The sequence below is a fragment of the Morus notabilis genome, unplaced genomic scaffold (assembly GCF_000414095.1).
Source record: "Morus notabilis unplaced genomic scaffold, ASM41409v2 Scaffold176, whole genome shotgun sequence".
In the NCBI taxonomy this organism is placed as follows: Eukaryota; Viridiplantae; Streptophyta; class Magnoliopsida; order Rosales; family Moraceae; genus Morus; species Morus notabilis.
Genome location: NW_010368054.1, coordinates 527,136 through 541,007, shown reverse-complemented (window position 1 = coordinate 541,007; position 13,872 = coordinate 527,136). Strand labels below are relative to the sequence as shown.

General features: G+C 33.7%; 1 protein-coding gene across 1 annotated transcript; it reads left to right on the top strand.

The window, feature by feature from the left end:
- Positions 1-284: 284 nt before the first annotated feature.
- On the top strand, positions 285-5,114 carry LOC21402076 (putative receptor-like protein kinase At4g00960; the record flags this gene model as incomplete). Its single annotated transcript, XM_010114368.2, has 8 exons — positions 285-294; positions 2,086-2,838; positions 2,970-3,083; positions 3,231-3,370; positions 3,454-3,664; positions 3,808-4,045; positions 4,571-4,721; positions 4,818-5,114. Coding segments are annotated over 8 exons (1,914 nt in total), but the record flags the coding sequence as incomplete, so codon positions are not given.
- Positions 5,115-13,872: the final 8,758 nt, after the last annotated feature.

Below are 13,872 nucleotides of genomic sequence, written 5' to 3'. Positions count from 1 at the left end.
ATAATATTTTAAAACATATAAAGTTTCATTGGGTGCATGGTTTAGGTTTATGGTGGGTTGTTAAAAATTGAACTCAACCCACCCAATAAACTCAAAAATAAAATCAAACAACCAAATAAAGATTGGGTTAAATTAGGTTGGGTTGAGTGGATAAATCGGGTTATGGATTTTTTGTTTATACTTTTAAGGGAGAAAGAGAGAAATATGTCAAGATTTGAGATGAATTAAAATTAATAGGCCAATAGTTTACATAAGTTAATAAATAGGCCAAATTACTGTTTTCGTCCATAACTTGTCTGGTTATGAACCATAACTTGACAAGTTATTGTCCATAATTCACGATTTTTGTCCATAATTTATATGGCTATGAACCATAACTTGACAAGTTTGTCCATAACTTATCTGGTTATGAACCATAACTTGACAAGTTATGGCCTATTAATTTCTATAACTAAAAATTGACCTATATACTTCCTTAAATTTTTCATTTTGGTATATTTTCTACTATTTTCCTACTTTTAATGAGGGGAATTTGGTAAAATTACTATTGGGTAGTTGATTGGACAGGTAAATTGGACAGTTCCATCTTCTCCAACTGGGTTACTATCCGAGAAGTAGATCTGTTGTAACTAGTGAAACCTGACTAATTTGGGCAAAGGGTATAAACAACAACATTTTAAAACACCAACCGACCACATGCACCTCAAGCTCCATTACGTCCATTTCTTAACAACCATGCAATGGTGTGTCACTTCGAAGTTTACAGGGCTCAGGACTCAAAATTGAAATTTACTTTTTTTCTTATTTTTTTCTTCAGTTTCAGCTTCCTTTTCCAATTCCGATTTACATCTTTTCTAATTAAATCTTTGTTTTGACTTCTTCTCCATGACCATGCATCTAGCATCTTCTCTGTTCATACTTTCGCTATATGGTCTCCCTACAGCAATCTCCATACCCATATAATATTAAATAAAAAAGAAATCATGAGAACTATTAGTTTGATGAAACTCTTCGGAAATATGAGGTACTATTTTGTGACATTTTCAGGTGGTTTTCCTTTGATTTCCTATGGGCGCCTCTCTATGTTGCGGCTGTGCTTTCCTTTGTTTCCTAACTAAGATTTATTTTTCATGCTTTTTCTTGTTTTCGCTTTGTTATTCTGTGTTTGTAGTGGCCTCTGGCTCCTTTAATGAAAGTTTGTAGTATCTATAGATTTCTATTTAAGTCGTTTAAATTTGTATTAAAAACTGTCTATGTTTACGTATTTTTTCATTTTAATATAATTTCAATAAGATCTAACAGTCAGAAACTTACAACGTCAATACCTCCACCACACAATGATCCTATACAAAAAGGAAAATATACTTGGACTTACACATAGGATCGTGAGAGTCAATGGAATTATTCGCTGGCTGGGCACGTTCAGATAGGTCCACGGGTTTGTTGTCCAATTGGGTCCGTTCACTTCGCTGATTCGAGTTTGTAATTCGAGTTGAGATGTGATTTTATGTGATAGCTTTTTGCTGTAGAAAAAAAGTTAGATGTGACTGTTTCTGAGAACTTTTTACTGTAGCAAAACTCAAATTCTAAACTCGAATCGGTGAAGTGAATGGAGATTTTCTAATCATGTTCTAATCTACCGTTTACAGAATTTCAAAGATTCAACAGTCCCTTCACAATCAATATTTTTTTGTCAATATGTCTCCATTGCTCAAAGCATGTACAATTGTATCGTTCCGGGGAGTTCAGAATGGGAAAAGAATCAAGGTAGTGTAACAAAAGAATAAACAAATCAATATTATATATTTCCATCACATGCACATGTTCCTATTGTTTGATTTGCTTTTAAGAAAGAGTAAATTTCCAGGCAATAAGAAATATGAATAAACCAATTTAATTAATATTGTTTCTGCTAACATATTTCCAAGTTGGTTACCCTTTAAAAAGAACTTAAATCCCAATAGAAGCCAATAAGTAATACATCTTTCCCTTCATATCAGCAACCAATGGCAAGGCTACTTTCTTCTTCAGAAGTAATAATACTTTTCATACTTTTTCAAATCTTCATTCTCCGTATCACCCAAGCCAATGCTCAGCCAACCTTCCTATATCACTTTTGTGAAAACGACAGAGGCAATTACACTAGTAATAGTACCTATGAGGCCAACCTAAACCACCTCCTGTCAACCAGCTTTCCCTCCCAAGATGGCAATGGCTCCGGCTTTTACAGTCTCTCATACGGCAATTCCTCCGACCAAGTTTACGCAATCGGGCTGTGCAGAGGAGACGCTAATCCCGATGTTTGTAGCGGTTGCCTCAACAACGCTTCACAGCTTCTCCCACGGGTTTGCCCCAATCAGAAGGAGGCGGTCGGATGGCATGACTACTGCATGCTCCGCTACTCAAACCGCTCCTTGTTTGGCGTAATGGAGACATATCAAAAGGTCTTTTTGTGGAACAGGCAAAATGTGTCATCCAATGTGGACGAATTTTTCCAAGACCTCCGGACCTTATTGGATGGTCTGAAAAACCAAGCTACCTCCGGCAGTTCTCTTCGAAAGTTTGCGACAGGGAACGCAAGCGCTCCAGATTTTCAAACCTTATATGCGCTCGTTCAGTGCACGCCTGACTTGTCACACCAAGACTGCAACAATTGCTTGGATGATGCATTTGCGGATATTCCAGCATGTTGCGATAGGAAGATAGGGGGGAGAGTCATTGGCACCAATTGTAATTTTAGGTATGAGATTAGGCTCTTTTATAACCTAACAGATGATGCATCACTTGCTTCATCTCCACCACCACCACCGTCGACTAACTTTTTCACAACTACAGGAGGTATGCACACTTAATTTGGGATCAATTTCTTTTGATTATTCATAACGTATATGATTTGTTGTTGATATTTTAGAAATCATTTTAGCTCCTATAAAGTGGTTTGATTACAGCAGAGTTTTTGGATTTCGCAGGAAAAGAGAGTAACACGTCTAAAAAGAATATTTCTATTCCTGTTGTAGCTCTGGTACTAATTATCTCCATCTGTGCATTTTTAAAAAGACGGAGGGCAAAGCGAAAGGAAGAAAGTAAGTTAAGATATCTTCCTTTGCTTTAATTTTATGATAGTATACCAAATATATGGCATGTTGTTATCAAAATTACCGCATATTTTAGTAGCATTAACCAAGAAGAATCTTGTCAAGGTGTAACTCGATTGATATTTGTTCTTGAAGCTCGCCCCTTGAATGAACCTGTTGAGGATATCGAAAGTGTGGAATCATTGCAATACAGTTTTGAGACAATCAGAGTTGCGACTGATAATTTTTCGGAGGCAAACAAGCTTGGACAGGGTGGATTTGGTTCTGTATACAGGGTAACAATAAAGTTGTTTGTTTGAATGGATCGCAAATACTATAATTCAAAATCAATTATGTGCAATGTTCGTATGAATTTCAGGGAAGGCTATTTGATATCCAAGACATAGCTGTAAAACGGTTGTCTAGGGATTCAGGCCAAGGAGATCTGGAATTCAAGAATGAGGTAATACTAGTTGCTAAGCTTCAACACCGAAATCTAGTAAGGCTCCTTGGTTTCTGCTTGGAAGGAAATGAAAGGCTTCTTATATATGAGTTTGTTCCAAACGCAAGCCTTGATCACTTTATATATGGTATGGTTGTCTTTCTTTGCTTTTGTTATTATAGGGAATCATAGAAAATATTGCTTCAATTATGAGACATGCCTTGAAAAGTACTACCTAACGCATATACATCTCTAAAATGTTAACTGAATTATACTTATATGATTATGTAGATCCAAGGAAGCGTGCGAACTTAGACTGGGAGAGCCGCTATAAAATTATAGGAGGCATTGGTCGAGGGCTCCTCTATCTTCATGAAGATTCTCGTTTGAGAATTATCCACCGAGATCTTAAAGCTAGTAACATTTTGTTAGATGAAGAAATGAACCCTAAGATTTCGGATTTTGGAATGGCAAGGTTGTTTGTCGTTGATCAAACTCAAGGCAACACAAGTAGAATTGTGGGAACCTAGTAAGGACATGTCCACCTTGGCTAGCCTTAGTTTATACTAATGATGTTGTAAGCTTTCATTCAGATCATTTAGTATGATATTGTAGTCCACACCCAAATGCTAAAGATTTTCAGATAAAAAATAAGCAACACAACATATATAACCATATAATAGATGCTCTTAGTTTCTAGTCTTAAAGTTCACCGAAATATTGAAGAAATACATAAATTTCACTCAAAAGATATTATCTTTACATTTTTATCACCCAATGGTATAAACTTGACATTTATGCCACTCAAACTAAAAAGGAGATATGCTGCCAGGTAATTTTAATATCCTATCATATTATTTTTTTCTTCCCAACAAAGATAGTCAGACATCTCCGCCTCCATCTTCAAAGAGCATTCAAACAAAATATTTATGATATTCTACCAGAATATTCTCTTTAAGTCGACAAAAATGGCATAAATGTAAAGATGTTTGATTTTAGTGAAAGGCTACGTAATTTTCTCAAATATTAATTAGTCAAGCGTTCATTATTGTAGTGGATACATGGCTCCAGAATACGCTATGCGTGGACAATTTTCGGTCAAGACTGATGTATTTAGTTTTGGTGTGTTACTCTTGGAAATAGTGAGCGGACAGAAAAATAATTCCTTCAGTCATGGAGAACATGTAGAAGACCTTTTAAGCTATGTGAGTACAAGTTAGATAATAGTTCATTGTAAAATGCAAGACTTTTAATGTATGTTCAATTGAATCAAAAGAATTTTATATCTAACATTGTTGCAGGCTTGGAGGAACTGGAGGGACAACACAGCCGCAAATATCATAGATCCATTATTGAGGATTAATTCAGGATCTGAAATAATGAGATACATCCACATCGCACTGTTGTGTGTCCAAGATAATGTGACTCAAAGACCAACCATGAATACAGTTGTTCTTATGCTCAACAGTAACTCTCTGTGTCTTCCAATGCCTTCAGAACCAGCTTTCTTTATACATAGCAATATTGCATCCGATTTGTCATTGGCTTCTGAAGCATCTAATAATGAAGCTTCAATCACAGAACTCTACCCTCGCTAGTGTCTGTGAGGATATTTAGGTTTATATTGTGTAACATGGTAGAATGTACTTAAACGTGTCAAATTTCCCTCGCTCTTTTTTTTTTTTTTTTTGGTGTCTTGTTTTGTATTCAACCTTTTACTTATATTTTAAATAATATTAAACTTAGTATATGATGTGAAATTGAGGGAACTTTAGAGAATTCGGCGGGGGTAAAGCCATGGAAGGATGACGATGTAACACCGAGAAAATCTTAAAATTAAATAATGTAAATTTATTTATTTAAGTCAATGACTTTTTTTAGTAATATATTGTCATATTTTGTGACTAAATGATTTATGAAATTAATATCAATATTCCTAAATTCTGTAGCAAGTTTTATGATTAGTTCATATTTTAAAGAACCAGTGAATTCAATTGATAAATTCTTACCGCAATTAAGGCGGAAGAATTCTCAGTGCATATACAATTGGAGACTCCTCCTCTTAGGAATCTCTTAGTATAGTATAATATTAGCAACGTATAGAGAAACGCTCTAACATTTAAAGAGAAAACCCTTAAATTCCAAACATATAAGAGGAAATTAAAAGGGTGGTGTTTCAGTAAAGAAATTCAGATGCAATATGAGTTCAAAAGTTGACAAAGTCGGAAACTGAAATTTCTTGTCAACTAAGTAAATTCTCAAAAGTCAGTATGAAGTAATAAGAATAGCTATAAGAATAGAACATTAAGGGGTGATTACCAAGTGTTCACTAAACCTTGCTTATGTAAGCAAGATGAGATCAAGTAAACAATTAGAAATTTAAGTTATGTAAGATACCGTTACCGACTTTTAGACTGCAATAAGGAAGGATATGCAGAATACTGTGTTAAACCCACAAGTGGGCAAACACATGAATCTTAAGGTTAAGAATTGAAAAAAAAAATCAATTTTAAGGTTTTAAAAATGATCAGAACCAAAAATGGACGAAAGATGGGTCCGGAAGGTCGAACTGAGAAAAGTACATTACGTTTGGTTCATGGATTAGAATCATGTGATTAGAACTATTTTCAATTTACGTGTATTTTTTATGAGAGAAAATATTGTAGCGAACCACGAACCATGATTCGAATAAGGGAACGAATGTAGGTACCAAACATCCTCTTAGGGTTTCGACTGATTTAAGTTGACTGTTGACGAAGAGTCGACCCAAACGTCACTCTCAAAAATTTAGTCAAGAATGGTCAAAGTTGACTGAGTTGACCAACTGTTTGAAAAACGCATTAAATTGCGCACTCGACAGGAAATTAAGCTGAACCAAAATAGGATAATTATTAAATGATCAATGGTTGAGATTTAAAGTAACTTTTTAAATCAAGGGCTGAGATCATGCCACTTGCTTAGTGAGGTGGCCGGCCAAGCTTGTACAAGAAGTCAAGAAAATATATTTGTGGTGAAATTTTACAAAAAGGTCCCTCAAAAGTGCCAAAATTGTATTTTACTCCTTCCACTTAATTATGTCCGGTTTTTAAGAGATAAAAATATTCCCAAATGTTCATTTTTCATGTCAAGAACCATGGGTGTTCATCCAAGAGAGAGAAGAAGAAAAAAAAATACCAAAAGTAAAGAAAAGCAAGTTTTAAGCAGGAATCGATCGAATTACCAAGGATTTGTGATTCTGGAGTTTGTTCTTCATGCTTCTAAGGTGAGATTTTAGTTTTTCTCTTCTTTTTCTTACCTTGGCCGAATGGTTTGGATGTGGTAGAGATTATGGAGAAAGTTTGCTAAGTTGATGATTGAGTTTCAATTGATGAAGGAATTGAAAGCTTAGTGTTTAAATGATGAAATTTAGGTTGTTAGATTATGTTTCTAGCAACTTTTAAATATGAAATCCTGGTGAGAAATTTGATGGAACCCTAGAGAATGGTTCCTAAGTTGATTAAATTTTATGAGAAAGATTGTTAGTTATGTTAGAAGATGAAGTAACGGATAAAATGAGCTAAGGATAGCTCGGGAAACACAGAAAAGTAAGGCGAAACTCCGCCAAAATTCAACCTAGTTTTAGTTTTAGAAGTTGAGGCTAAACTTAGTTTTAGTTCTAAATAGAAACTTTAAACTATTTTCTTAGGGAAAAAAAAAACACTACATAATTGTTAAAATAATTTTGGTGTTGAACAGAGGAGTTCGTTGAAGAACTCAAAGTATAATCTCAAGAAAGTATGTCAATTTCAGACTTTGCTAATAAAAAGTAAGGTAATCAAGATTCAATAAACCTAATCTTTAAATTAGAAACATTGTTTTACAATCCTTAAGATAGGAAAAGAGAAAGCAAGCAATAAATAGAGAAGTTAGACTTTCTTTCAAGCTTGCTAAACTATAATAACAAGTGATAGTTAATCTCACACTATTAATGGGTGTTCATTCTCAGAAGCAAGAAAGAAAGAGAACAGACTCTTTGGCGAATAGAGGATTCCACTTCCTAAAACAGGTAAGTAAGAATCTCACCTACAGTATAAATTGATTTTAAAATGGACAGTACACATGAATTATATGTGTTTGAGTACATTTAATGTTATGTATGCTATGCTATGTTATACTGCATACACTTAAACAGTGCACATGAATTATATGTGTTTGAGTATATTCCATGTTATAGTATGCTTTGCTATGTCATATTGCATACACCTTAATAAGTCAAGAGGAACTTATAAGAATAATTTCAATTGAGTGTCGTACTAGCCTCTGAGAGGGAGGTAACTCAGGCTCCGCAAGGGAGAAGAAAAAAAAAATAAAGTCCTCTGAGAGGGAACCATTTAGTTCAGTTTATAATCACGGTGTCGTTGGGGACCTTACAAACCCTCACGTCCCGATGATTGTGCGCAAGTGGTATGAGCACTCGGGCCCATCAGTAAGTAAGATAAGTTCAAATAGTAAAACACGGACAATAAAACTTTAATAAGACATCATAAATCAACATAAGCAGTTCATGCATATCTTTCATGTGAACTTTCAGTTATTTTGTGAGTAATAGTACCTACTTGCTAAGCGAAAGCTCATTTCAAAGTACTTATACTGTAGGTAAGAAACCCGCACATAAGGTTTGATGGACTGATGGCGAGGCAGCGGACGAGCGGAGTGGAGGTTGGGGAATGGATACTGCACGCAGTTATTTCCGCAACAGTTTAAGGTTTTAAAAAAGATTTTGTTGAATATGTTTATGAACTAGTGTTTTGAAAGTTGGCAGTATGATTGTTAAGTTTGTGAAAGCTAGCAGAATTTTGAGAAGCAAAAATATAACTATGTGTAAATTCATGCTTTAGAAAAGGAATTGTTTTTAAAGTATAAACACTTTGCTATGTTCAAAAAGTAGAAACCATAATTTATGTCGTTACAGTAAGTTTAAAAAAAATGATATAGTTCTTTAAGAGAAAGATACTTATGCTCAGAATGCTACATCATTCTATACAGCATTTTAAAGAAAATACTACAGCATTCTATATAGGATTTTAAAAATAAAATGCTACAGCATTCATACGACATTTTAAAAAAATGTTGCAGCATTCTAGGTAGGATTTAAAAAAAAAAGTCACTCAAATTTTGGAAGTTTCAGAAATTATATGTTAAAATTAGTTACAGTGACGGCCAACCCAACAGAGTCGTCACAAAGCATGGGATGGACTTTCAACGATTTATAGCATATATAATTTATTTATTTTGTTTTTAATTCTAGTATTGTGTCCGAACTATGGCTGTGTTCAAACCATTTTTTCTGAGTTTTGTGCTCTAGACGTATTTTGTTTTTTTTTTTTCCTTGTTGTAATAGTCAAATAATTAAAAAGGAGTGGGCTAAACAAATGAAGTAAGCTGCCTATTTCTTGAAATTTTTAGGGAAAAAAATAAAAATACCATTCAAGATAGTAAAAGGTATTATATGTCACTCCACTCAAATTAAACAGTTACCATTTAATTAATAAAGAAAAAATAAAAAGTCATACTACTGACACTAAATTATTTAAAATAACATAAATAATAGGTCCATATAAAATCATAACAAATCATATACTAACTACTTTGGGCTTTGCTTTAGAAGGGCAGCCTCAAGCTAAATTAATACTTCAAAAATAGTATAAAATAGGACAATATAAAAGGTTTAAGAAAGTATATGGGTCAATTTTTAGTTATAGAAATTAATAAGTCATAACTTGTCAAGTTATAGTTCGTAGTCAGATAAATTATGGAAAAAAATCGTGAATTATGGATAATAACTTGTCAAGTTATGGTTCATAACCAGACAAATTATAAATAAAAATAATAATTTAACTTATTTATTAACTTATATAAATTATTAATCTATTAATTTTAATTCATCTCAAGTCCATTCCTAGTCGTTTCTTGTTCAAATACCATCATCGTCGCGGCCCCTCCTACGTATTAGTGTCGCTTCCTCAGTTTTTATCTATATTGTCGTTTCTTTTTTTTTTCGTTCTTTCTTGTTCTTTTCGTCGTTTCTTTTTCTAGTGGTGTGATTGTTGTTTCTTTTTTACTTTTACTCGCTTAGTGCCGATTTGTTACTTTACTGTCATTTTATACGTTGTAGACGTCTATTCGTTTCATGTCATTTTTTTTGTCGTTTTACACTCTTGTAGCTTGTTTATTTCTTGTCGTTCTTCTGTTTTTTGTCCCTTGTCGTATTTATTCTTGGCATCTCACCCGCTGTTTGAGAACTTTGTGCTCTCTTTTTATTGTTCTACCCCTTTATGGTTGTTTTACATTTGATTGTTGTTTTTTTCCATTCTTGTCGTCTGTTCATGTCATCTGTGTAGTTTATCTGTTTAATGTCGTTTCAGGTTAGTCATTGTTTTTCCTTTGATCGTCGTTTGTTCAATCCTTGTCCTTTCGTTTTTATTTATTTCTTTTTCTCTAACTTTTTTTTGCCGTTTCTTAGCTCGATGTCGATTCTCTGCCTGATGTAATTCGGTTTGTCGTCCTCTTCATTTGAGTACACGTCTTTCTACCCTTTATTGTCGTTTCATACCCAAGATCGTACGTTTAAAGCGAAGTTGTTCTATATGGTTCAACTTATGCCTAAAAAGTCTTTTTTTGTTTTTTTCAAAAGCCTAAAAAATCATTTAATTGAACATGCAACCGATGGTCCACTCCCACTAGTACAGTTATCTATATAATTATATATTTATAATAATACAATATAACATATATAATTGTATCATGAAAAATATGTATATATTTTCGAATCTGGAGTCAGACGCGCTACTATTGCGCTTCTTGTTTATAAACTTTTATCTTGGATGGAGACAGACAGATCACATTTTTTGTTAGTGTAAGAATTTCTATGGTATTATGTTTAATTACTAACTTTACATATTTAACTTGGAATTTGCACGGTCATATTCAGTTTATTTTCATTCTTTTGACAGCAGTGCAACAAGCAATCCAATTGAAGATCACAATTCTAGCCTTTTGGAGGAATAAGACGTAGAGCTACCTTCTTTTGATTTAAAAACCATTTTCGAAACTCAGTAAATAAAACTGGAGAGAGTGGTTTGGTCCTGTTTACAAGATACCTTGAAGTAGATTCCAAATTTGCTTGCTTTAAATGATTTAGCTTAATGCACTGCAAGTCTGCAATCTCTCCTTTCATGCATTTTGCATCTTTTTTCTGGCTGTAGAGTGTTCTCCCAAGCGGACAAGAGTAGCAGTAAAAAGGATATCAGAAGAATCAGGATAAGGCCTCATGGAATTCAAGAATGAGTTATCTTGATTGCGAAACTGCAGCATCGAAATCTTGTCAAACTTTTAGGATGCTGCATTCATAAAGAAGATAGGTTGTTGATCTATGAGTACATGTCTAACAAAATCTTGGACTCGTATATATTCAGTAAGCCACCCTTGAAATCCAGAGTTTTTCGAATTGATGTGCTTAGTTTTGTACAATGAGGTTTAACTTCATGAAAAATAGCAGAGATCAAACAAAGGGCACTACACTAGACTGGCAGAAGCAGTTCAATATCGAGATTTGGGGTTGAGGATTATTCATAGAGATTTAAAGTCAGTAATATCTCTTTATGGTGAGATGAATCCTAAAATATCAAACTTTTTCTTGGCAAGAATTTTGGAGATGAGCAGACTGAAGTAAATGCAAATAAAGTAGTTGGGACATAGTAAGTACAATAAAATAATTCTGCAATTCGTAACTTTTTTCAGTCAGATCAAGTAGCCTCTTTTCTCAAGTTGATATAAATCTGTTTTGGTCGTATGTAGTGGCTATATGTCTCCAAAGTATAGTATGCAATTAACGGGCATTATTCGGTGAAATTCGATGTCTTTGGCTCTAATGTCATGGTTTCAGAGATAGTGAGTGGGAAGAATAGAGGATTTTAACATCAAGATCTGCTTGTTTAGCTTCACTGCCCCAAACTTAAACAACCTAGATTTTACACTGAAAGAGCTCTAACATATACTGACTCTTCATCGTCATGGAATAGGCCATGTGTACTGATAACTCCATGAAATGGAGTTATTTAGCCTCTTTTGTAGATTAAAAAATATGTTTGTTCTTGAGAATTTATTTAGTTTTTTATATTTTTACCTTATTTTTATTTCGTTTTATTTTATTTGGAATTAATTTTATTTTTAGTTTGTTTTAGGTATTTTTTTTTTATTTTTTATTTTTATTTAGTTTCCTTTCAAAATAATTATTTTCCTCATTATGTAATTTAATTTTGGTGATAGGTGGGCTTAAGTGCAAATTGAAATCCAAATTGGGAAAGAAACGCAAGAAAAAAATAAGTAAAATTCGAAGATTGAATTAGCCTCAGAATGGAATTCTTGCGCGCGACTGCAATCCAGCCCAAAAGCCCACACAAATTCAGCCCAGAAGCCCATACGAATCCAGCCCAGAAGCCCACAATCAGGGGACCCCAAATCAGCCTCCACGGATGGGTAAAAGCCTGGTAATCTGCCAGGTGGTAGCCAACAAGTAAAAGGCCCATTCAGCCCAGGGAAGCCCAAAACTATTGGAGGAGAAATTGTTGAGCATACGACATTGTGTTTTGATGAGTGCTGAGATTACACGGGAGGGATTAATATATCCCATTCTTTTTGGCAGCCGCTGGAACAGAGGGAAGCCATCTTGCTCCCTTCTTTCCAGCCCTCATACGAGCAGCCACAGAGAACAAGAGGGGAAAAGAGAAATGAAGAAAAAGAAAAAGAAAATTTATTTTTAGAGTTGTAGGATTTTATTTTTAGTTTTAAATTTAGGTCATCATTAAGAGGGCATTTTGGAGCTTTAAGAAAGAGGAAGATGAAGATTTTAAGAAGAGATTTTGGAGCTTGTGACAACTCTTAAAATGGGTTTTTCATTCTTTTTCTTATCTCTTATTTTTGTAATTTATAAATGATAAAACCTTTGATGTTACTTAGTTAATTTTGTGAGCTAGGCTCCTAGTGGAACTAAGATTGTGATGTTTTAATTTTTGCTTTTGGATTGTTTATGGTATTCTTGTGCTTGTTCACTCATGTGTAATTACTTGCTTAATTTTTATTTTTGATGGAAATCAAAGGTAGAACTAGACTTAGATTGATTTGGAAAAATTAATTTATGTTGGACTTTACATGGATGATGCATGTTCAATATAGGAATATATCAATTTGTAAAAGGTATAGGAATATATCGTTTACCTTGTATAACTTAATAAACCCGAACTTGAAATTGGAATTCCATGAACTAGATTCACATAGGAATATGATGAAATTGGTTTGAGGAATTATAGTCATAATTAATTCGGAATAACTTTATGCACAAATTTGAGTTTGGTTAACTAGTACAGAATGCTGTAGCATTTCTTTAGCACAGCTTTAGCATTTCACAATCAAGGGAAAATTAGGAGGTCCTAGCTCGATTATTTGTAATTGCTTGCATTTTTATTTTCTTTTAGTTATAAAAATATATAAAAACAATCCTAGAAGCTAATCAATATTGGTATTTAACGAAAGCTAAACACAATCCTCATTGGATTGATATCCGTACTCTTGTACACTTTATTACTTGTGCGATTCGTATACTTACGAGTTTTCACGCAACAAGTTTTTGTTGTACCCACTGCAATAACTACTACAATTTTCCTCGTTTTACAGTGATACTCAATAGAATCGTTGAATTTGTTGTTTAGATGATAAACAAATGCTTCACTATGTAAATTTGTACAGGGATCTGAGAAGATGTGATAAGATCAAAGAAAGTTCTTACTGTTTTTCGGGAAGAAATATCTGATAAAGAATTTGCTCATCCAATTAGCAGAAACCTGTCTTCTACTCTGATTCTTGGATATCAATTATTTTTTTCTCTGTTTTTTTAATTAATTTCTTCCTTTTTTTCTGGAGGGATTATTTTCTTCTTATAGTGCAAGAAATTCCAATAATAACATGTCTAATTCAATGCATATAAATTATTGGCAGGTGTAAAGCATAACCATTCATTTTCCATTCATGTACACGTTAAATCATACTAAAATCCCTGAGTCATAGTTTTTCATTCATATGCCATATTAGTTAGTACACAAGAGTTGAGATTTGAGTTGATGTCGAAGCGTTACTCTTTTCATATTGTGTTTAACTACTGCGTTCTTCTTTCATTTTTGTTGTCGTGTTTATTTCCGGTTGCTTGTTTCTTGCCCATGTCATTGTGCATTGTTGTCGTTTGTTGCTTCTTTATTGTCGTCCCAGAATTACAGCATTTGTTTTCCGAAGCACATTAACAAGTCAATATGGAACTATGGCATT